The sequence below is a fragment of the Paralichthys olivaceus genome, chromosome 4 (assembly GCF_024713975.1).
Source record: "Paralichthys olivaceus isolate ysfri-2021 chromosome 4, ASM2471397v2, whole genome shotgun sequence".
Lineage (NCBI taxonomy): Eukaryota > Metazoa > Chordata > Actinopteri > Pleuronectiformes > Paralichthyidae > Paralichthys > Paralichthys olivaceus.
Window position 1 is genome coordinate 6,641,028 of NC_091096.1, and position 21,718 is coordinate 6,662,745.

Sequence of the window (21,718 nt, forward strand, 5' to 3'; positions counted from 1 at the left end):
CTAAACCTTTATGGGAAACTGTCCAAACATTATGTTCCCAAAATGTTTGATCTACATAATGTTCAGCAGCTAGTTTCAAACACACAGGCCGATATCTGCGGCAGTTTAAATTGTGAAATGAAAAGTTTAGGAGTAGATAAGTTTCATAAAAACCAAATGGATTTGCCTTGATTCGTGCAGATAGGAAAAACAATGACAAATCTTCATCCTTATTCAGATGTAATGAAAAATAAATGCTTTTATTTTCAGTCTTAAAGACATCAAATAAAAAATGTATTTATCTTCATCTCTGTAATTGTCATCTAAATAAAAACCTGTGGATTTGTCTTCATTCTTGCTGTTAACTGGTCCAGTTAAAAATATCCCCATGGACGCATTGCCTTTGCCATCATCAGCTCCATCAGTCAGTCAGACGAGGGAGAAGACTGAGTTTTCCATCCAAGCCTTCATCCCACTGATGAAACAATATAATTTTAGAGCATCAAAATTTGAGAAAAGAAAAAATGAAGATGACCTCTGGTTCTACAGCTGAACTTCTCACTAACACTGTTACCTCAATATCTATTGAACTGTTCCCGGAAAGAAAAGTGATTTCCTCCTCCCCTGATGTGGCAGCAACTGGGGAACAGATGCACCGGGAGGCTAAGCCGTTTCCATGTCAAACGGGTTTCAGTGGGTTACCTTGGAAATGAATTACGGACACTTCTACCATGGAAAACACTTAACCACTGAGTTAAGTGGCCGGAGGACATTGTTAAATGGAGCAAGATCACCAAAGAAAACATCAGGGGAGGGCAGCTCAGGGGGGCTTGTTTTTGTCGCCAAAACACGAGACTCACAGGACACCAAGCTGTTTCACACTTTTAGACCAAACAATAATAATAAGAGTAATACGAATAATAAGAATGAAGATAATAAGAATAATGATTAGTATAACAATAAGAATCATAAAAATAAAAATAATAAACATCATCATCACAAAAATAGCATTCATGATAGTTTATTAATTACATTACTAAATTATATGCGAAAAAATAGAACAGAGTTGAAGATGAATGCACTGGGTACTCATACTAATAAACAATATTCTTAAATTCACCATATTGAAATTATAATTTTACACACATATTAACTGTAACGTTAAAATTGTATCTTTTTTTTTAAGATAACTATATGAGAAAAGTAGACACTTGACCTGAATTATAATTACTTCACAAAAAATGAGGTGTGTTTCTCTGGAACATGAACCAGTTTCCGTGTTTACTCGCATCAGTGTTTCAGTGTAATTATATCATTGAATGTCAACTTTTCACTGTCACACTTCTGTGGGCTGAACTAATCAATGCGTATGCAAAAGCACAGTTTTTCATAAATATCCCACAGAACCAACATTATTTATTCATTGCACTTTTGGGGGGTTTGCGATTCTTCCCAGATTCATATTAATTATAACTTTTAACATTTGAATGCGATGACATTTCATTTTACCTCGTCTACTGGGAACTATGAGAAACAGCAGCGTCTTTGTTTGCACCGGAACAGATTTCCGGTCGGACCGTGTGAGGATCGTGACGTGGTGATTGGTCACTGAGCTGCACCTCGGAATTTAGCAACTTAGCGTGAACTCCTTCGTGATCAGGCCTCCGGACTCGAGTCCTTTCACATCGAGAACACTCGGTTCGTGCGGAGTGAGAAGTTTGTTGCTTTGTTTTCGTCGCGACTCGAACTGTTTTGCTGCGGATTCGTCTGGTAAGTTCACCGAGGCCCCGGGTAACTGCAGCTAGCCCCGAGCTTCGCTTGATTCCTGTGTGTTTACACTCTTTTTAAACCCGGTTCACGCGGTTGTCAGTCTGCGGTGAGCTAGCACAGATCGCCGTCAGTCAACCAGTCCATGTTAGCCTGGAGGTAGACACTCAATGAACCCGAGCGTGACTAGCATTAGCCGGTTAGCTTGTTAGCTCCAAACAATGCGTTTACTTTCACTTGTCAGCTGAGTCTCTTAAGTTTCTGAGCTGGATGGGGGGCGGGGGGGATAACGCTCTCATGTGATTCTGCTTGTGTCGTCTCCCAAATCGGATCATCAGGGTGAGTGAGTGTGTGAGCGAGTGACGGCGGCAGCATGAAGCTCTACAGCCTCAGCATCATTTACAAAGGAGCCTCCAAGTCCAACCTCCTCAAAGCGGCCTACGACCTGTCCTCCTTCAGCTTCTTCCAGCGCTCCAGGTGCGTCACCACCACCACACCTTCTTTATGCTGCTGTGTTTTCATTCCTGTGCTTTCCACCTGAATCCCTGCAGGTACACTGTGTTTATCTCAAAGGTACAGTGTGTAGAATGTTGTGATATCTAGTGTTGAAGTGTCATGTTGCAGCTGAACACCCCTCACCTCACCCTCTCCTTCCAAACATGAAAGAGAAACTGTGGTAGACTTTCATTGTCATAAAAACTCAAAAGGTGTTTAGTTTGTCCAGTCTGGACTAATGTAAAAAACATGGCGGCCTCCGTAGAGAGGGTCCCCTCCCTGTAAATATGAAGTATTTGAATATAAAGGGTCTTTTCTGGGGTAAAGAAAACTACGATTCATATAATTTAGATGAAACAAACAAGTGAAAACATCATGAGGATTATTGAACATTAAACTTCTGCCAATAGATTCCTTTCACCTAAATCTTACACACTGGACCTTTAACTTTTATATTTTCTATATCTCTAGTTTTATATTTTAAGTTGTACACTTACATCTGCTGTATGTTACTATAATGCAGGACTTTGTAGCACTTAAGTTATTTATCTCTAAAGCTGTACTAATATGTGGCTTCAATACTCTGCCTCGGTTACTTGTGTCTTTCCATCACCTGGTACTTCAAATATTCGTTTTGTCAATATCTCCATCACATACTTCTTTACAGTGACAGCTTAGTAGTAGTTCTGGTGGTGAGACCTTCATCTCACTGCAGTGAACTTATTCTTTGGTTTCTCTGATTTTGACCTTTTGTTATTCTTATGCTTATGACTGTTTTGTGTGATACTGGAAGCCTAAAGTTCCCCCAGGATCATTCAAGTATCTATCTATCATCTATGTATCTCTTACTACGTGTTGTTTTGGTTTGTTTAGTATTCAGGAGTTCATGACCTTCACCAGTGCCTTGATCGTTGAGCGAACATCCCAAGGAAGCCGTGCCTCTGTCAAAGAACAAGGTAAAAAGATTAGTAGCAGTCTAAAAAGTAGAAACAACACTTAGTTTATTTTAATGTCAAATGAAGCAGATTTTCGTCCAGAAAAGAAACTATTTTTAAGTCACTTTCATTTTGATGGTGGCACATGGTGGTTTCTCTTTCTTTCAGAGTACTTGTGCCATGTGTATGTGAGAAATGACAACCTGGGTGCCGTGGTCATCGCAGATACTGAATACCCACAGAGAGTCTGTTTCACATTGCTGGAAAAAGTGGGTACAAAAACATGTCCATAAAGATGCATTATTATTATTATTATTGCACGTCGTTGTCAGCGTCAATACTGAGATATCTGTTTGTTTTTTCAGGTACTCGATGAATTCTCCAGGACAGTGGACAGTATAGACTGGCCCTCTGGTAACCCTGGTACCATAACCTACGCAGCCCTAGATAGTCATCTTTCTAAATACCAGGTCAGTGTGTATGTAATCTGTTTATTAGAAAATACATCAGAGGGAGCCTCATTATGAGCTGAGAACGAAATCAGATTCAATTAAATGCCTTCAGAGTATCTGAATTTCTCAATTCATTTAATATTGTTTAGTCAATAATACTGAGTAGGGTCACGATACTAAAGATTTAGTAGTCGATACCATAAAATTTCCGTGATTCTCGATACCCAATTCAATACCACGGACAAAAACAGAATAATAAATCCCATTTACTTCAACACACTCTCCTTTATAAAAATATTTGAACAGACAAAGAACAACAGTGAGTAGCCTTCAAGTGATAAATGAAATAAAAGACTATTAACATTATAAAACAGAACATTGGCATGAAGGAAAATTATGAGATTTCAGGTATAGCTCAAAGAGAACAGCTGCAGAGGTTGCACATGCAGTGTACTAACACACACACACACACACACACACACACACACCTATATACTAGAGCATATTTGTTCGTGGCTTTTTCATAAAATGCTGAAAATACAACCTATGTAGCTGACAGCTTGTTGGTTTGTTTTTTGTGTTTTTGATCCCAGAACCCCAGGGAAGCAGATGCAATGACCAAAGTGCAGGCAGAGCTGGATGAGACAAAGATCATTTTGGTGAGAAACCTCTCAAAACACAAATCAACTGGCGGAAAAATATGCACAGTACTCAGAGAATTCGTTTTTTCTTCATTTTCCATTCTAGCAGAACAAACCTAGGATATGTAAATCACACAGATAGAGTGAGATCAACTTCAGCAGTTTCTTCTCAGCCATGAGATCTGGGCCTCACCACTAGACATTTATAGTCTTCAGAATGGTCTCAGTTACCAATGCATCAGTTTAATTGACCAATTTGCGACTCGCTCTACATGCCTAAAAAATGATGTAGCATTTCCTGAGCACTTGTCAGGTCATAATCTTTATACTGCTCAATGTTTCTGAAACAAATATTTTGTTTCATGTAGCACAACACCATGGAAAGTTTGTTGGATAGAGGAGAGAAGCTGGACGATCTCGTGGCAAAGTCGGAACATCTGGGAAACCAGTCCAAAGCCTTCTACAAGACTGTGAGTATTGATGACTCATCTTTATTCATATTGGATTGTCATGCTGTTTTCCAGTCGCTGTTCAAGTGCCTGACCTATGTGCATGTGTGTTCATATGAATCCTTCAGGCACGGAAACAGAACTCATGCTGTGAAATCATGTGATGTCGCTGCCTCGTCCTCGTGGACACACTCGTCTCTGCCTTTCTGCTTTTCCTACATCTCCCATCATGCACTGGTCACCAGCTCTCCACAACAACGGATAGAACTGACGCTGTCTGGCGCAAGGATGACAGCAAGAAAGGGGGGAAGGTGGTGGCCAGTGATGGAAGTGTGACGTATCTGGATTGTGACTGATGGGGGCTGAAGGAGTGATGGGATTTGGTCAGGGGAAGACGTAACCTTTGAATTATTTTTAACATCTCAAATGGTAATCATCTGTACGGTGTTTCAATACCAGCTGACGATATAATAGTGTGACATTGTGTATCGGTGATGTTTTACCTTCAAACCATTTAATGTTGTTCAGATTGAATCAAATCTCGATAGTTTGATCTCAAAACTTAATTTGTTTGACAGAGTATTAACCCCAGTTGTGCTTTTGCTTCAAGGCATCTCTGACAATCCCACAGTCTTAACTTGTGAATTCATACAGTGTGTCACTGTTTAGGTTCAATTCTTCAAAACTCAAACGGATTATCTTGCAGGCATAACCTTTGTGCCCACTAGGTGGCCCTGTTCATATACTTTATTCCTCCAATGAGACTCGGTGATGAGGTCGAACGGAAAACTAATGTCAACCAAGACAGCGAGCGACTGCTTGGAGGTTCGATATCAAAATCTCACAGGATTTTATGTTGATTTTTAAATATCTTTATGATACTGGATTAAGTTACAGAGTTTCTTTGCTTTTTTCTTTCTCATGGTATTAAATTAAATCTTAAACATTCCCACTTTGGGTGATTGAGTTATTGTGTGATGATGCATCTTAAAATTGATGAGAAGTTGGAGATTAGATGTCAAATGTAGAAAGATGTTTCTCCAGGGATGCAGCCTTATTGCAGTGTGGCTTAACATGTAACCCTCCTGTCCTGTGTAAGAATTGTCACCTATAAAGAGCAGAGCAGGACCTGTAAGCTATTGTCTTCTTCTCTGCATACTGTAGCCGTGCTCTCTGCTGTGGAAGCCAACACATGACACTTTGGCACACTTTTTTTTTTATTTGCACACTCAGACCGCTGCAGTTCACGGCTCGTCTGTACCTCAGGTGCTGTTGCACTTCCCTGGCCCTCCTATTGTGTGCCGTCATCACAAAATGAGTGATTTCATACTACATTTTTATTTCAAGACACTCCACGGTTGACTTTGTGTTCCTGTGAGCACTGCTTGTGTTGTGTCTGACTGGAAATTTATTTCTTCATGAACTGCTGATCAGTTTCAAATGAAGACATGCCTTTGGTTGTGTATTTTAAGACTGCTCTCTGCTGTATGTGAGTATGATTTGCCGATATACAAAATCTGCAGGCTGCATTGACGTTGAGTGCCTGTGTGTTTGTGTGTGTAAGTGAGAACAGAATTTGCTCTTTCTGCTTTTACAGTGTAAACGTTTGTGCAATATCTCTGCAGACTGTTGGTGTCGCTCTTTGAAGCAGGGGGAATAAATTGAGATATTTCCCATAAATGACAGTAAATTTGACCTTTGTATTTGCTATTTTTATGACTAACTCCGATGTGGGGCTTGTCCAGGGTTCTTTGAGATATTTGTCTGATTTCTTCTTTTCAAAAAAAAAAAAATCCCAATTCATGTGCTGAATTTAAGTCTGTGGAGTTGTATTATGGCTATTTGCAGGTTAGGTCTTACTGACCAGTGTTAAACGTTTTCATCCAGATGTGGTCTGCAAATTTTAATCAGTTAGAATGACTTCAGCTAATAAACAGTTCTTTCCTATCTGTATTAACAGTTTGTATTTGGAACACTGCTTTGTTCAAAAACAGACTATGTGATAAACAGAACAATAACTTCTGGTGTGGCACGTATTTATTATTTGAAGCATGCAGGTGGAATTTATTTTCTAAGGCAGCTGTGGTGTTGTATGACATCGTGCAAACCTGTTCTCTTATGCAATAGGAAGTCAATAATCTTATCTTAAATATAAAAATAAATATATATATATATATATATATATATATACCTTCAGTCAGCAAACTGAAGGTTAGCTGATAAACTGGTGCACCCTTCATGTAGTAGGAATTATTTGAACAGATTCAGTGGAATATTGGAGAGAGTGTTTTGGGTTAAACAAGATGTGACAGAAACAAATCAATCATCTTTACCAAAACAAATAATGCATCTTCAATGTACTCAAATAAAAATGATAATAAATAAACACATTTTAATGCTAGTGGATAACTGCAAATAAAATAGTTTTGATATTGTTGAATAAACATTAGCGTTGTCTTTCAATTAAAGGTACAGTGTGTAGAATTTTGTAATATTTAGTGTTGAAATTGCATGTTGCAGCTGAACACCTCACCCTCTCCTTCCAAATATGAAAAAGAACCAGTCTTCAGTTGTCATAAAAACTCAAAAGGTGTTTAGTTTGTCCAGTCTGGACTAATGTAAAAAACATGGCGGTCTCCGTAGAGAGGGTCCCCTCCATGTAAATATGAAGCATTTAAATATAAAGGGTCTTTTCTGGGGTAAAGAAAACTACAATTCATACAATTTAGATGAAACGAACTAGTGAAAACATCATGAGGATTATTCTACATTAGATTTCTGCCAATAGATCCCTTTCACCTGAATCTTACACACTGGACCTTTAAAGGGATAGATTACCCAGAAATGAAAAATTCACTCATTATCTACTCACCACTGTGCTGGTGGAGGAGCGGGTGAAGTGTTTGAGTCCACAAAACACTTTTGGAGTTTCAGGGGTGAACAGAGTTGCAGCCAAATCCAATAAAATTGAAGTATCTGGTGACCATGTCTTCAAATGTAAAAAAAACAACAGGAAAAAGAACATTAAATTCCACCATACTGCTGCTGTGGTGTCATCCGAATGTACGTAAGCCTAGACATTGAAATTCGACTCGAAGCGATTTCATTTGCATCATGTTTTCAGCCCTAAAATCCTCTGTGATCCTCATTCATGTTCGCACACACACACACATCCCTCATGTCGTGACAACTGTAAACTCTATAAGAATTTGTATGCATAAGTTATTACACATCAAAACTATGGAGCTAAACGATACTTTAGCTTTAACTTTACTTTAATGTTCACCCCACCCGGATTCAGAAAACATCCTATATCCGCCCCTGTGAGAGACTGTAAAGTACGCGATCTGACAGAGGCACCTGAACGCAGCACAGCTGAGAGGAAAACAACGTGAGAAGCGGATGAAGACAGAAAGCAACAATGTGGACGGAGGAGAAGAACCGGAGTGAAAGTGTAACCACCGCAGACACAAACAGCTCGAAGGTGAGGAAGGCAGCGGAGCAGACGCGTCGTGATCCTCAGAGGGATTCAAACTTTTCTGTTCACACGCTGCGGTCACTTCTCACCAACCTGCTGCAGTCTGGAGGTGTTGTCTCCTCTAGGAAACGTGTGCCTCTCTCCTGCATTCTCTTATCTCTGCTCCTGTCGCTCTGGTTTTCCACTTGTTTGAACTTCCTGCAGAAACTTTTCTTTCTCTGCAGCAAACAGCACGACTTCTCTTTTTCCCTTCCCCCCCTCCAAACTGATGTCTACATCAGAGGTGTTTGATTTTCACCTGCACAAGTTGTGTTTCACCTGAGCTGTCCTGTCCTCTCGGTGCTCCTCTTGTGCTCCTCCTGTGCTCCTCCTGTGCTCCTCTTGTGCTCCTACTTCTGTTTGTGCAGACATGATTGTGTTTGCTGCATGTTTTCAGATGGTCGACCCAGATCTCACAGGACAGCTTTTCCAGGCAGTTCAGCAGAGAAACGGTGAGGAACTTTATCTCTTCAATCTCCTTCTCGAATTCTAGTCAGAAGCTCAGAAGAAGATCAGGGAACTTCAGGATGTTGATTCTGTCAGGAGGATCATAATGAATCTAGTGTCGTTTGAAATTTGAAGTTGGTATTGTGTGTTTTTTAATCCTGGTAAGAATGTGTCATCATAATAATAATAAACCTAATTTATGCAGCACTTCAGAACAACTTACAAAATGCTTTACGTGAATAAACAGGGATCAGGACATTTCAGGGCTGAGGCAAATAAATCCAGACAATTTAAATAACGCAGAAAAAAAGATGGAATAAACCACACAACAGCAAAAACAATAGATATGAAACAAAGAGGAATAAAGGGTTAAAAAGGAATATTGTGCCTCCAGGATCTCTCAATGTTAAAGATAATTCTGCTGAAAACCAAAACTAACAGACAGGGCTGAAAGCATAACCTCCTCGTTTGGGGCAATTAGTATATCAGAGAAGGAAGGTACTGATTGAACATGAGATCAGAACTAATGGGTTCTTCCTGCAACTAGAAATCTACAGATGATCATAACAGACATGCTCCTGAGAGAGTAGTTGCACTGCAGGAAAAAAAAACCTGAACCAAAGTGTAATATTCAGAATGACCACACATTTGAATCAACAACTGCCCCCAGTCCCAACAAACACTGCAAACAACACGCCTGAGAAACAGTTTGGATAAAAGAGCAGTACCCATATCCACATATTTAAGGATTCATCATTCAGGATAGTTTATGTAAATACTTTTTAATAGTGAGTCATTGAAATACCTCCTTGATCATTAGCTCTTTGACTCACAGACATTTTGAATCCATCCATGATGGCGCTTATCCTTTGAGGGTCGTGAGGGGAGAGCTGGACGCAATCCCAGCCGACATTTAAATTCAATTCTCATTAATGACTCAATTGCAAAGGTCAATATAACACACGCACACACACACACACACACACACACACACACACGCAACCTTTTATATCAGCATTGTGTTTTTCTGTTTTTCTGTTTTTCCCCTCGTCATGAAGGTTCAGCTGCAGCGGTCACTCTTCCCTCCTTCACAGAGGACTCTGTAACCAGCAGCAGTGGGATCATCCCCGGTGAGCAGCACAGTCTGATGTCTTTACAGACCCAGGCCCGCTCTCAGAGAAAAACACCTGATTAGTCAGACGTTCCACCTTCAGTCCACAGCGAACAAAGGCCGCCTATTTCCCTCAAAAGTGGAGACTCACAAATAAACAGGAATCGTGTTACACCACCAACAGTCGGCCCGAGTTTTAAAACATTTGACTTGGCGGGTGTTTATGGAGCACGACTGCAAAGCAAAAGAGGCCCTTTTGATTTTGATCCGATTTCTTGGGGGGCTGTTTTCGTTGGCCGAGAGAAAGGTTTTCCAAAAATACTCAGTCAGTCAGAAATATCACACTTCCATAACTCACTCTTCTGTGTATTTAAATATGCAGTGTTCTGGTGACCTACACAGCCTGTTTCCCACTAATCATACTATAGACACTCTTTGTAGTTGAACCTTGACCCCAGGTCCCCCACGTTTCTGTGTCTCTGTTTGCGTGGGGGTGGGGGGGTGTAGCTGGTTGTGTGTGTCTAGTGTTGCACTGTGAGAGCAATCTCGTTAAACCTTACACTTCTTCGACCCGATCTGCTGCTAACTGTCTACGGCCCAGAGCTGAAACACAACTTATTCCTGGTCAGGAAGAAATTGTGTGTATGGATGTTTTGTGTTTTTAAAATATAACCAGACCCAGAGTAGATGTTTGGCCAGTGAAAGGAATCAGGTCTGCAGAACTCTAGAAGGTGGCTTTTACAAAGAAGGAAGACATTTCTAAAGAACTGAATAGATGGATATGGAAATGTGGATCATGAATATACACAAAACTTTTTTTTTTTCTGGGGAGGTAACTGCTTCAATCAAATCACCAGGTAAACAAATTATTTCTCCAGAAGCCCAGAGGTTCTCATCAGGTCACGTGTATGAAGTTCTATTTCAAAATGCAAATTATTTCATGTTTTGTGCCTTTAGGTGCGATTGCAGCCACTGTGTTCATCACTCTTTTACTTGCTCTCTATGCCGTCCTGTGGAAGTGCATGGTGTCGCCGCCACAACGGTAAACAACACACACAAGCCCAACTCCATGTTACCAGAGCTTTAATTCAGTGTTGTTGACCCAGCGATGCTGCAAACTGCTTATTTGTTCACCTGCCTGTTGGTGTCAGGTCTGAACTTTGTATCCCAGCACATCAGAGGAAATCAGTTTTTACACTTCATATTAAACTTTACTGCAGCCGCTCAAGCATTAACACTCATTCCCCTTTTCAGAAAGCACAGCAAGGTGAGGGTGAGATTGCAGCAGAGGAGTTCTGTGTGAAGACCGGCTCGTCTGTTCAGCAGGCTATTTTGGATCGTAATGGTGCGGACTCAAATCTGAGAGCAGACTTTGCTCCCCCCCGTCAGGGAAAAGCACCAGAGTGACAATATGCCACTGAACAGGATCCTCCTAATGGATCCAAAGATCAAACCGCCAAAGACTGAGTGGACTGAGTGGACGTGTCACCTGCGGCTCCATGATGATTGTGCTGCTTTTTTTTTTTTTTTTTTTCTTGTGGTTTTCTGTGAACTCTGCACTACTGAGGAACGAGGCAGCTCAGGCTGCAGCTCAGGCCGCAGCTCAGGCTGCAGCTCGCTGACCGACGAACTGTATATGACTGAGAGCTGGGGGGTGTATTTAGTGTAAATAGATTTTATTTTGCATATTTTTTTACCTAATGGCCAGTTGCCTTGTAAACATGTCATTCATTCTCACCTAGTATTTCTAATGGCATCACCAGGTTCCATTTACATCCATTTTATTCTTTACTTTCTTTAATATTTTTCCTTTTGAGATCCACATTTATTCAATTTACTCAGGATGATGATGTAACTACTGTTACTATGATTCTGTAATAAACTGCAGTTTGTGTTTTTTTTAACAGTTGTGAATATAAATAAATAATTAGAACAGTGACTGTTTTTTTTTTTGCTTTGTGGTGTTTTTCAAACTTATCGTAATTATGGTTTTAAAGTAAAGCATCTGGTCTTGAGACTTTTTTCCCTGTGGATAGATTTATGCAGACATTTGTGCAGACACAGCAGTAAACAGATTGTGAGAATGAATGTAACAGGAAAGGAATGCTCATCTGTGTGTGGTGTGTCAACGATATCTGCTCAGATTCATAAAGGTTCATCTGCTGCTCAACCTCCTCAAACCTAAATGATCAACAGGAAGAAACGCATAGTGCTGCGCGTGTAAGTGGTCCCTCAGCCAGATGGACACATCCACAGAGGACACAACATCAACTGTGGCTGAGTGTTTCACAGTCACAGCAGAGGTTGAACACGTTTCCAGGACCAGTTCTGCAACTTAAAAATAAGAAACGGGGTGAACAGAGTGAACCAATGAGCAGGGAATGTAGTTTGGAGGAAATGAGAAGAATGCAGAGTGGAAAGTTTGCAGATATCTTTAGAACAGAGATTGCTCAGCAGATAATTAGCTATAATGGATGAGATACGTGTTAAGTAAACAGGGAATCATGATTCTGATGAAACTGAGTGCAACTGAATGCAAAACGTTTTGATGAAATTGTAAAATGAAGCTGCATCAAATCAAGGATTATATCATTTATAGCAGAACACCTTGAGGTTAATGGTCTGGCTCTGCTCCTGAGGCTGCAGTGGACACAGGTTCATCAACACTGGACGGCTGAAGAATTAAAATCCTCTGGTTTGATGACTCTTAATTTCTGCAGATGAGTGTAAACAACAATTGGTGGTTGTGTTTTCTTGACTCACTTTGGGCAAGTCAACCACGATAATGCATCATGTCACCATCTCAAAATGGTTTCATGAACATGACAAAGAGGTCAGTGAACTGGCCTTCCCAGTCACCACATCTGGATTAAAGGTCTATGGGACGTGGTAGAACAGAGGATTTTAACCTGGAGACAAACTGGGATCATATTGACACACAGTTGTGTTATTGTTGGATAAAAGTGGTAACACAGGTGAGGTCACTGATTTTCTGCGTTTGTTTATGAAGCTGCACATTTAAGAATAATTACGTCACTGACTTCCTCAAATTCAAAATGACTAAATCTGATTTATTTTGACACAAAACATATGAAAACACAGAAGTTGCTGATTATATCTGCTCGGTCTCTGGAGATTAGAAGAAAATGTCAGCAGACTGGTAGGATGAGATCTGTAATCAGCACATGACCTGTTTCAACAAGTACTGGGAGTTAAAGCGTAAGATACCAGTGAATTTTAAATGAGACAGCTCTGCCATTAATCACTGATGGACAAACTGCAGCGTATAATTATATCATGAACGACTCCAGGTTAATTATACTTTGTGATAATTCATTACTTATACCTCATCCTACAAAACGTATATGTTCAGAGCAGATGGACATCTCTCGGTGACGCTCCCGTCTTCTCCTTTCACCTGTTGTGTTCAGCTGCGTAATCAGTGACACTGTTATCATCCTGTAGATAAAAATCTCTTCAGTGGCTTCCTCTTAAATGTTTGTGTCACAGGTCTCCAGGATTCTGATGAGGAAGTGAATCACTGACAACATAATATGACTGATGGGAAAACAAATGTTTCAAGAATGTCAAACAAAAATAAAAAGATCTCAAGTCACAGTTCCAGACAGAGCTGATTTTTGAGCTTTGCTGTTGTCAGCAGCGATAGTCTCGACTCCGGCTCCAGTGCTGATAAGAGGATATTTGACGTACTGAAGGTTATGCTGGTGATATTGACTGGTACAGTGGTGCCCTCTCTCAGCTCCTGGTGGAATCTTGGTCTATATACAAATAAAATTCTTATTATGAGACGCAGACAATCAGTGGTGCTGCTAAAACTTCTATAATTCTGTGTAGGTAGGAACAATACAACACACAGTAAAAACCTTACACATCCACACAGATTGTGTGCAGACTTTAGGAGGGAGGAGCTTTGCAACACACATTTGCAACAGAAATTGCAACAGTTGAGAAACACTGATACAAAGGTCGGTGAGGGCAAAGAGGAAAAAACATAAGGGCCTGATTTTAACTGCAAAAACAAAAGAGTATCTGATATTCATTGATGATTAAGGATCAGAATGTCATCATCTATTATAGTTACTTACCTTTCTGCTCCAGGGACTTAAATGATAGTAGACATGTGGTTCTCTGACTGAGTGGCAGAGGCAGATCAGAGGTCCATGTGTATCTGCAAATGGAGCACTGACATTTTACTGTACTAACAAAAACAGGGAAACATTGTGCAGCAGATACAGTTGATGATTATCTATGACATCCTGTTGAAAGCAGGATAATTGATACTGTTTAATTACCAGGATGCAGAGCCTTCAAACAACATAAATTCCAGCAGGGGGGGGGGGGGGGGGGGGGGGGGGGGGCAAAAGTACTTGCAATATAAAATAAGGGTGCTGTTTTCAGTGCGGCTGATCTGGATCTAATTAACGTCGCCCACTGAGTAACTGTGGTTTACCAGCTCACCATCAGGCTTAGCTCGTCACCGACAGGCTGCGGAGGAATGATGCTCGGTCGTCGTGGCTGCAGAACATATCTGAAGAGGAAGTGAAAGCATTTTGTAGAAACGTAAAACCAGATTCAAACATGAACCAATCACTGAGAACGTTGACTGAAGTAATAATGACTAACATCATCGTTATATCACATCAAAACCTCTGATTGTACAAATGTCAAGCTGATGTCGCCGTTTTTGTTTGACACAAGCAAAACGCACTGAGAGCTGATGATTTCCACAGTAGTTTTATGTACAGCACAATATTAATATGGTACATCACAGAGATTACAATAGAATACATATCAAACAAACATATTATTAATGTTGACAGTGCATGAAGCAATTTACACACAATAAATAATCTGAAAAGTAGATTAACAGAAAAAATACAGCCGTTTTTTTTTTTTTACAGAAATCAATTACAGTATCAGATAGCAAGATTTTTGGCACTTGTGTGAGAAAAATGAAGTTCCTCTTCCAGAGTAGTGTGCATAGGTAGCATTTCCATAAAACTATACATATATCTGATTTTTACACAATGTCAGTATATTTATTTACTTTTAGATGCTCACAATCCCTCATACATATTATTAAAGGTGATGTGGAGAAATAATAGCACTCTCTACATTTGAGGAAGGACTCAAATAATAATTAGCTTCTCAAATATTTCCTTTTTCTTTTAAGTGCTCCTGGGAAAACACAACTTCTGTCCACGTGTCCGAATGCTTCAGGTCTCAGTGTTTGTAGCACAAAGGTACGTCTGCCATCGACAGGTCCGACAGATATTCAAATGAGTTGTGGCAGAAGTGAAAACACAGGGAGTATAAGAGCTGATTTACATAGAGCTTCTTTGCAAAAAGGCACAATGGCTTGGTCACACTGCAGGAAGAGAAGGAATAATGGCTGATATACGCTGATAAAGGCACACACAGTATTTCTGCATATACTCCCTCCTCGCAACAAATGCAAACATTCACAAACACATATACGCAACAAGTACATTTCTGTTGGTCCAGTTATACGTCAGGAAGCTTAGTTTGTTTCTCAGAGATAAACAATGTTCTCCTCACCTCCCTCCTCCCCGTTCTGTCCCTCAAGAGAGAGGTAAGCCTGTGGGGGAAGGAGCGGGGTAAGAGAGGGGGAGGAGGAGGAGGAGCAGTCCTCGAAAAGTCCGTGACCTGTGACCTCAAACCTCCAGGGAGGAGGTCGCCTGTCCAACGGGGGGCTGAATTCTGCTGGAAGGAGAACAACAGAACAGACAATGATCTTGGGTTTTTTTTGGTGTCTCTCTCTCTATGGTGTCGTATGATTTCCTGTTTGATAAATCGTCTTACTGTTATTGGTCCTCTGCGGCTGCGCGGTGACCCTGTTGCTGAACGGGAGGACGGAGTCGTTCAGGGGGCAGCTATGGCTGTTACTGCACTTTGGGTACATCAGACCATCTGGAGGCTGTTTGCTGTGAGCCTGACTCAGCAGGGCGTTGAGGCTGTTGTAGAGGCTGGCGCTGAGGCCCAGGCTGGCGGTGTAGCTGGAGCCGTGCGGGGGGCCATCGTGGTTCGTCCTCGACGTGGAGTGCAGACACTGGTGCTGGTTCTTGTTCCCGGGCTGGTGGAGGTGTTTCTGCTGGAGAGAGGCGAGCAGAGCCACCTCGTTCTCGTACACTGAAGAGCTGCCATCTAGACTTCCTGTGCGGCTGTGGCTGGACTCCTGTGAGGAGACACGGTTTAGTCAGCAGTCGATTTCGTTTTCACCTTCCTGTCTGTCCTCCTCCTCCCTCTCATACCTTGAATCCATCCAGTGGTATTGTGGCAGGCAAGCTGCTCTGGCGGTTGTGTCTCCAGCTCTGGAGAAGCCTCTGCTGGGTCTCAATCTGCTCCTTCTCCCTCTCCACACTCCTCTGGCCCTCCCTCAGTCTGTCCAGGTTCTGCTGATACTCCAGCAGCTGGGCCTCCAGCTCCTCACGCTCACAGCGGAGACGCTCAGCCTCCAGGAGGCACTGCTGCTCTCGCTGCTCCAGAACGCTCTCCTGCTCACTCTGTTAACAAACGAGGCACGTGCACATGGGAAAAATCAGGCAGTTGCAATAGATTTTCTGCACAGGATTGGAATTGAAGGCTTTAAAAAATGTCTTGTGCAACTTCAGTGCAACTGGGTTTTGGTGATCTGCTCTGTATTTCTAGGTCTATTTTTTCCTTTTGCATGTAAAAAAGTGAAAAAAACAGATAAAAGGTTCTGTGCATGAGCCAGAGGGCCAGAGGAAACCATGACTCTACTGCCGTGGAATCAGAGATGCTCACCTGCTGTTTCTCTCTGACCAGACACTCTTTGTCCCATCGCTGCTGCTCCTGTTTCAGCCTCATATGGAGCTTCTGCACCTCATCCACCTCCTCTTTCTTCCTCTCTAGACCCTTCTTTTCTACTTCCTCTTTCTTCTTGTCGATGCTCCTCTGCTTCTCCTGCTCCTGGAGGGAAACAGAAACAGGTTATTTAAACGAAAAGGTCACTGAATTCAAGTTTAAATTCCTCACACTGATTGATAAACTGGTGTGAGCCTGTATGTGCTAAAGATTCTTATTCGACGTGAATATTAAATGGCTGGTACCAGACTGTTTTGGAGAGAAGAGAGGGTTCGGAGCTGAGGTCTCTCTCCCTCCTGGAGAAGAACTTTCTGGACTTCATAGCAGCTGTCCTGGAGCGTCACAGCAGCCTGCAAACACAAAGAGGAAACACCCGATCACCCAAGTTAATACTTTGACATGAAAAACTGACATTTCAATGGCGGATATTTAGCCTGTTTTCAAATCTGAATCAGTTTATTAAATCTTTTCTCTTGAAATCAGACATTAAAGCTGCATATTTAATATTAACTCTGTCCTGAATCCAGTCTTAAACTCAGTTCATCACAAATACCGAGATGTGTTTTTCTCACCTGCAGACTGTAGAGGAGCTGAGTCAGGCTCTGCACACTCTCTGCCACCTACAGAACAAGGCGTTATTACCGGGGAACACTAACTTACATTTATCCATTTACAAACATTGCTTATGGGGAACTGTAGTTGAACCTTTAACATGGTCCCTTTGTTGTCTCCTCTCCTCAGCTCGACGGCAGAGCTCCACAACACACCGTCCAGCCCCGTCAACTCTGTGTCCGATCCAAGAGACGTGGAGCTCATACTGAGTGTGCTGAGATAATCGGCTGTAGGAACAAGAACTCGGTAAAGGTCGGGTAGGATGCCAACAGCAACATCAGGGCAAACAATGATGACATTCTGAATTACAGTGCATGTCTGCGGCTCACGTTCAGAGGGAGACTCTTGGATGCTGCTACCGTGACTGTTGTAGCTGCAGCACTCTGGTCCTCGGACAGGAGAGCTCTGAGTTCGTACAGAGACACCGTCACGAGTCTGGAGAATGTTGACCAGGTTCTCTGCTGCAGGAGAAGCAAAGATCTGTCAAAACTCACGATTAAGTCTGGATTTTAAACAACCAAAGGAGGGGGTGTCAATAAAGCAAAGTGTGCACAGGCTTGAAAAGAGGGGTCATCAGCCAAAATAGGTAAAATTGGTAGAATTTATTCAAACAAAATAAACCGAGGAGGTTAGCTCTGTGTAAAAGATGCTATAATGTTAAATTCAGTAGATTAAGAGAAATATTGTTTCTCGTGTATATATAATATTCAAAATATCCTCTAAAATGGATTTGCCCCGACCGAAAAAAAGATTTGTATTTCAAATTTCATATGGCTGAGGCTGAAAACACAGCGTGCGGCTCCGTCACCTTCTCTGAGTGCGGCTGTGAGCAGTGAGGAGGCCTCTCGCAGCGGCTCACTGTCTGTGTCTGGTTGTACCAGCAGGTGGCGATGTGGCACAGGTTCTGGTGAGTGCAGGGTTAACTCGGTGAGCTCAGCGTACAAATGTAGCTTCTCCTCCAGGCTGGCGCAGATTTGCTGATCCTGACCCAACAGAGTCTCTGCACAAAACAAACACGACCTTTATGACCTTTTGTTTTTAATAGTTTGAAGCATTTTTTAATAAGATCTCCACAATATCAACAAATGAACACTTGATAAGAGCAGGTACCAGTGACAACGTGCAAGCCAACACTCTTACCTTGGAACTTGGTGATCTTCTGGACCCTCGCCTCTGCAGCTCGCCTCACCTCCTCTGACTCAGCACTCCGATCCTCCTCCTCCTCTTCCTCAGGACAACTGACAGGTAGATCACTGGGTTAGATGATGAGTAACACAATGATTCCACATACTGTACACTTGACTTGTCCCACCTCTCTACAGCTTGTCGAATGTGTCTCATCCACGCATTCCTCTCCTCTCTGGTGTTGGTGTGAACTTCATACATCTCTGGTCCCACCGCGGAGGCGGAGATAAGGAACATCCCTCGCTCCTCGTTGGCTACTTCTCTGACGATGAGCTTCTGCAGAGGAATCACTGGAGGCTTCTGGTCCTGAAACAGTTGATAAAGGTCATAAAAAAACATGGGTGAAACTGGTTAAGAGATGAAGAGAAATGGATGTATGGCAGGTCAGGGGGGGTTTGGGTTGAAGCTTACAACTGCAGCAAATATGAAGCGCTGGTCTTTCTCTTGTAGGAAAACCAGGACGTCTGTGAGAAGGAGTGCCAGAGTGTCTGAAACAGGAGTGAAAAAATATCTAGACTTGTTGCACCCAAACTTAACAAATCTAACAATGCAATGATGACGTCATGCAGACCTTTCAGACGTCCTGTGGCAGTCTTCCAGAAGACCAGCCCTTTATGCTGCAGAACCCTGTGTTTGCTGAGCAGGTCCTGTTTGCGAAACACTTTGTCGTTCTTCAGCTTGGCAAAGCTCTTGTTCTCCAGCCGGGCCAGAACTTCCTGCAGCTCCTGCCACCTCTCGAACTTATTCACAGTCAGGTCCACTGCAGCGATGATGTCACGGATCTGAACCAGGGCACGTGACAGGTCAGAGTGTTCTTGACTTCCCTCTGTCAGGAGAAAGTGTTAACCGAGGTGTAATTAAGATAAATGCATTACAAAAGACGGGTTTTCAATTATACTGGACTCACAGTTTGCCTTTCACACATGCACAACGCAGCAGCAACAAATCCTCTGCATTATTAAGGCGAGGTGTGTTACTGCTTAGTGTTACAGTTCACTAGTACAGAACTCTCACATACTTAACACAGCACAAAGAAAAGAGCAAAATGTATACTATTTATAATATTCTCTCACTTTGAACAAAACAAATGGCGACTATGTCACGTGATGAACACAGGAAATAACTTGAGCTATTTGTTCAGTGGAAAGTTATTCATCCTCCTCTTCCTGCTCTGCTCGTGTACTGGGACTTTTACAGTGTAACTATTGTCCTTGTTCTCTCTCAGCAGCAGGTGTGTTATGTGAGCGGAGCTGTTTTTTTATATTCAGTAAATAGCAAAGTTGTTGATTTCTTTACCATATGTTCATGCAATAAACATACACATCTATTAGCTGGTAATCTGCATGATATATTTAAATTAAATTACACCTGATTCTAGAGATCAATTTGGCCATTGACAATTTGATGTGATCACTCTAAGCAGTTCCCACTGTAGCTAATACAGTACCTAGTTGCATAGTAGTACAAAGTATTGGTAGCAGAAGTAGTAGTCATAGTCACAAAAGTAGTTTTGTAATATGTAGTAGTAAATAAACATCTGCAGGATAATGTGTAAACATTTAGCAGTGCAAGAACACACTCAAATATTGAAATGAATTGGAAAAAGCTTTGGGGGCTGCATATGTTTACAGTTAGGACACAGCAGACCTCACTTACCCTGAGTGTAATGTAATATCCTCTCCAGCAGCACTGGATACTTGGTGATGCGCTGAGTGACCAGCAGGATGAATTCAGGCACCTCTCTCCGTCGGACCAGAGAGTTGTTGCTCTGTTGCTGTGAACGGAGGTGAAATTCCAAATGAGAACATCGGCAGCTCAATCGAGACGCAATACTGTGAAACTAGTCTTTAACAGCACAAGAGGTTGAGGAGCTTACTCTGACAAAGTTCTGGAGCTTCTTGTTCTGCTGCTGCAGCTCTTTGAAGACATTGACAGCCTCAGTGTGGTGACTGCAGAACTCACCGTACACCTGCTTCATCTTCTCAGCATTTTCATCTGAGAACTGAAAGAGAGAGAGAAGCCATCAGACACCAAGTACAGACATGTTTGTGTGTGTGTTAGTATCCACGAGAGAATCTCCACCAACCTGCTGAAGCAGGATGTCTCCAATCTGGTGGATGAGATAATTCCGTTGGTTCTCAGATTGAGTTGCGGCCTGTCGGCGTTCCTGCAGTGCTCCGAAGAGGTTCCTGTGGAAGAGCAGCAAAGGATCCAAGCACGGGAAGATCCGGGCCACGCAGTCCCAGTCGAGCTGCAGCTCCTCTATCATCCCTCTCCTGAACACCTCAGACATGACCGTCAGGGTTTGGATGTGGTGCAGCTCCGTCTGCATCAGCTCTGTGGAGAGGGCAGTGAAAGTGGATTATGGGAAACATCTGGAACTCTTATGTTAACTGGTGCAGATGAGATGTTTATTTGGGCAAAAGTTTCTGACATTGAATAAGATTTGTTATACACTTTTTACAGAGATTTTAATGTGCAAGAAGGACATTTGAGGACAAAGGTTTTGGACTCAAACGAGGACGTGTGCATGGTGTATGTTATCAGATTTTCCACTGAGCTAACCCAACTACAGAAAGTAATTCAATATTAACATTAAATACAAGAAGAAGAAGAAGAAAGGAAGCAAAAGAATCTCACCATAAATAACATCCTGTCGTTTGACCGTGCGCCTGTCGTGTTGTCGACAGAACTCCGGACAAACCGCCAGACTCCACGACTCAACATCAAGTCCGAGCAGGTCGGCAGAGAAGTCGCTCAGTAGAGGAGCATCAACAGCATCTGTGAGAGCAAAAGATAATTAACAATGTCTTAACTTTGACTCACAGCTTCCTGTTCAGTAATTATCAATGTGACGGCTGAGATTTTTCCTCTGTCTTCCTCACCCTGTGTGATGATTGGCTGGTCGGTGGATGGGGGAGTGGTTATGACCGGCGTTCCCTCATCAGACAATGAACTGTTGGCGCACGCTGTCACACTGCACTCACCATCCCCCGCCGCTGAGTCACTCAGTCGTCTGTCGGGAAACAAATCAGGTCGGAATTGATCATTAAGAAAAATCCAAATATAGCTTTGATGTACTGGTGAGACCATCGTGGGAACACTGTCATCCTACCTGCTGTCTATGGAGAGGGAGAGGCTTTTGGTGAGAGGGGCAACTGTTTCCCTCTTCTCTCTGGTCATCGTTGGCAGTGACGAGGAAGAGGAGGCAGATGAGAAGATGGAGGCTGGAGAGTTGTCTTTCACAGAGTCTGAAGGGGG

The 21,718-nt window shown here is 42.2% G+C and overlaps 3 protein-coding genes and 2 long non-coding RNA genes across 18 annotated transcripts in view; 2 read left to right on the forward strand and 3 right to left on the reverse strand.

Annotated features, from left to right (window-relative positions):
• The first annotated feature begins 1,192 nt into the window (after nt 1–1,192).
• On the forward strand, nt 1,193–6,675 carry ykt6 (YKT6 v-SNARE homolog (S. cerevisiae)). Its single transcript, XM_020099185.2, has 8 exons — nt 1,193–1,749; nt 2,085–2,223; nt 3,115–3,197; nt 3,345–3,445; nt 3,542–3,646; nt 4,222–4,287; nt 4,638–4,739; nt 4,847–6,675. Exons 2-8 carry the CDS (start codon nt 2,120–2,122, stop codon nt 4,880–4,882), a joined length of 597 nt encoding a protein of 198 aa, XP_019954744.1. The 5' UTR covers nt 1,193–1,749; nt 2,085–2,119; the 3' UTR covers nt 4,883–6,675.
• On the reverse strand, nt 6,478–9,734 carry LOC138407461 (uncharacterized). Its single transcript, XR_011240858.1, has 2 exons — nt 8,290–9,734; nt 6,478–7,707 (listed from the first exon to the last, which is right to left on the reverse strand). It is a non-coding gene; the product is annotated as an uncharacterized lncRNA (long non-coding RNA).
• LOC138407460 (uncharacterized) lies at nt 8,049–11,732 on the forward strand. 2 transcript variants are annotated; one of them, XM_069523475.1, is made up of 5 exons: nt 8,049–8,202; nt 8,633–8,687; nt 9,741–9,812; nt 10,751–10,835; nt 11,048–11,732. In XM_069523475.1, the coding sequence occupies exons 1-5, from the start codon at nt 8,140–8,142 to the stop codon at nt 11,094–11,096; spliced, it is 324 nt and encodes a 107-aa protein (XP_069379576.1). In that variant the 5' UTR covers nt 8,049–8,139; the 3' UTR covers nt 11,097–11,732. The 2 variants fall into 2 exon arrangements, with proteins under 2 accessions (XP_069379576.1, XP_069379575.1); XM_069523474.1 differs by having other exon boundaries at nt 8,087–8,305.
• Nucleotides 11,733–13,449: 1,717 nt separating this feature from the next.
• On the reverse strand, nt 13,450–14,344 carry LOC138407462 (uncharacterized). The gene is made up of 3 exons (XR_011240860.1): nt 14,273–14,344; nt 13,900–13,982; nt 13,450–13,572 (listed from the first exon to the last, which is right to left on the reverse strand). It is a non-coding gene; the product is annotated as an uncharacterized lncRNA (long non-coding RNA).
• A 188-nt stretch (nt 14,345–14,532) lies between these two features.
• LOC109637090 (rho guanine nucleotide exchange factor 28-like) overlaps nt 14,533–21,718 on the reverse strand; it is a 35,810-nt gene continuing 28,624 nt past the window's right edge. For 5 of the 13 annotated variants that reach the window (XM_069523484.1, XM_069523480.1, XM_069523481.1 and 2 more), the window contains 19 exons: nt 21,573–21,708; nt 21,343–21,473; nt 21,098–21,238; nt 20,544–20,794; nt 20,334–20,459; nt 20,114–20,231; nt 19,029–19,283; nt 18,869–18,945; nt 18,585–18,763; nt 18,413–18,510; nt 18,081–18,272; nt 17,602–17,733; nt 17,366–17,499; nt 17,233–17,280; nt 16,906–17,010; nt 16,601–16,765; nt 16,087–16,338; nt 15,638–16,010; nt 14,533–15,538 (listed from right to left, as the gene is read on the reverse strand). In XM_069523484.1, coding sequence (XP_069379585.1) covers nt 15,348–15,538; nt 15,638–16,010; nt 16,087–16,338; nt 16,601–16,765; nt 16,906–17,010; nt 17,233–17,280; nt 17,366–17,499; nt 17,602–17,733; nt 18,081–18,272; nt 18,413–18,510; nt 18,585–18,763; nt 18,869–18,945; nt 19,029–19,283; nt 20,114–20,231; nt 20,334–20,459; nt 20,544–20,794; nt 21,098–21,238; nt 21,343–21,473; nt 21,573–21,708 — 3,104 coding nt within the window. In that variant the 3' untranslated portion in view covers nt 14,533–15,347. The remainder of the gene's footprint in view (nt 15,539–15,637; nt 16,011–16,086; nt 16,339–16,600; nt 16,766–16,905; nt 17,011–17,232; nt 17,281–17,365; nt 17,500–17,601; nt 17,734–18,080; nt 18,273–18,412; nt 18,511–18,584; nt 18,764–18,868; nt 18,946–19,028; nt 19,284–20,113; nt 20,232–20,333; nt 20,460–20,543; nt 20,795–21,097; nt 21,239–21,342; nt 21,474–21,572; nt 21,709–21,718) is intronic. The other 8 variants (XM_069523485.1, XM_069523477.1, XM_069523483.1 and 5 more) reach the window with 5 other exon arrangements.

Coding starts and splice junctions, on each gene's coding strand:
- ykt6 (XM_020099185.2), top strand. CDS start 2,120: ATGAAGCTCTACAGCCTCAGCATCATTTACAAAGGAGCCTCCAAGTCC. Junction 3,647..4,221: donor GTCATCTTTCTAAATACCAG/GTCAGTGTGTAT, acceptor TTTTGATCCCAG/AACCCCAGGGAAGCAGATGC. Junction 4,288..4,637: donor ATGAGACAAAGATCATTTTG/GTGAGAAACCTC, acceptor TGTTTCATGTAG/CACAACACCATGGAAAGTTT.
- LOC138407460 (XM_069523474.1), top strand. CDS start 8,140: ATGTGGACGGAGGAGAAGAACCGGAGTGAAAGTGTAACCACCGCAGAC. Junction 8,688..9,740: donor GGCAGTTCAGCAGAGAAACG/GTGAGGAACTTT, acceptor CTCGTCATGAAG/GTTCAGCTGCAGCGGTCACT. Junction 9,813..10,750: donor CAGCAGTGGGATCATCCCCG/GTGAGCAGCACA, acceptor TTGTGCCTTTAG/GTGCGATTGCAGCCACTGTG.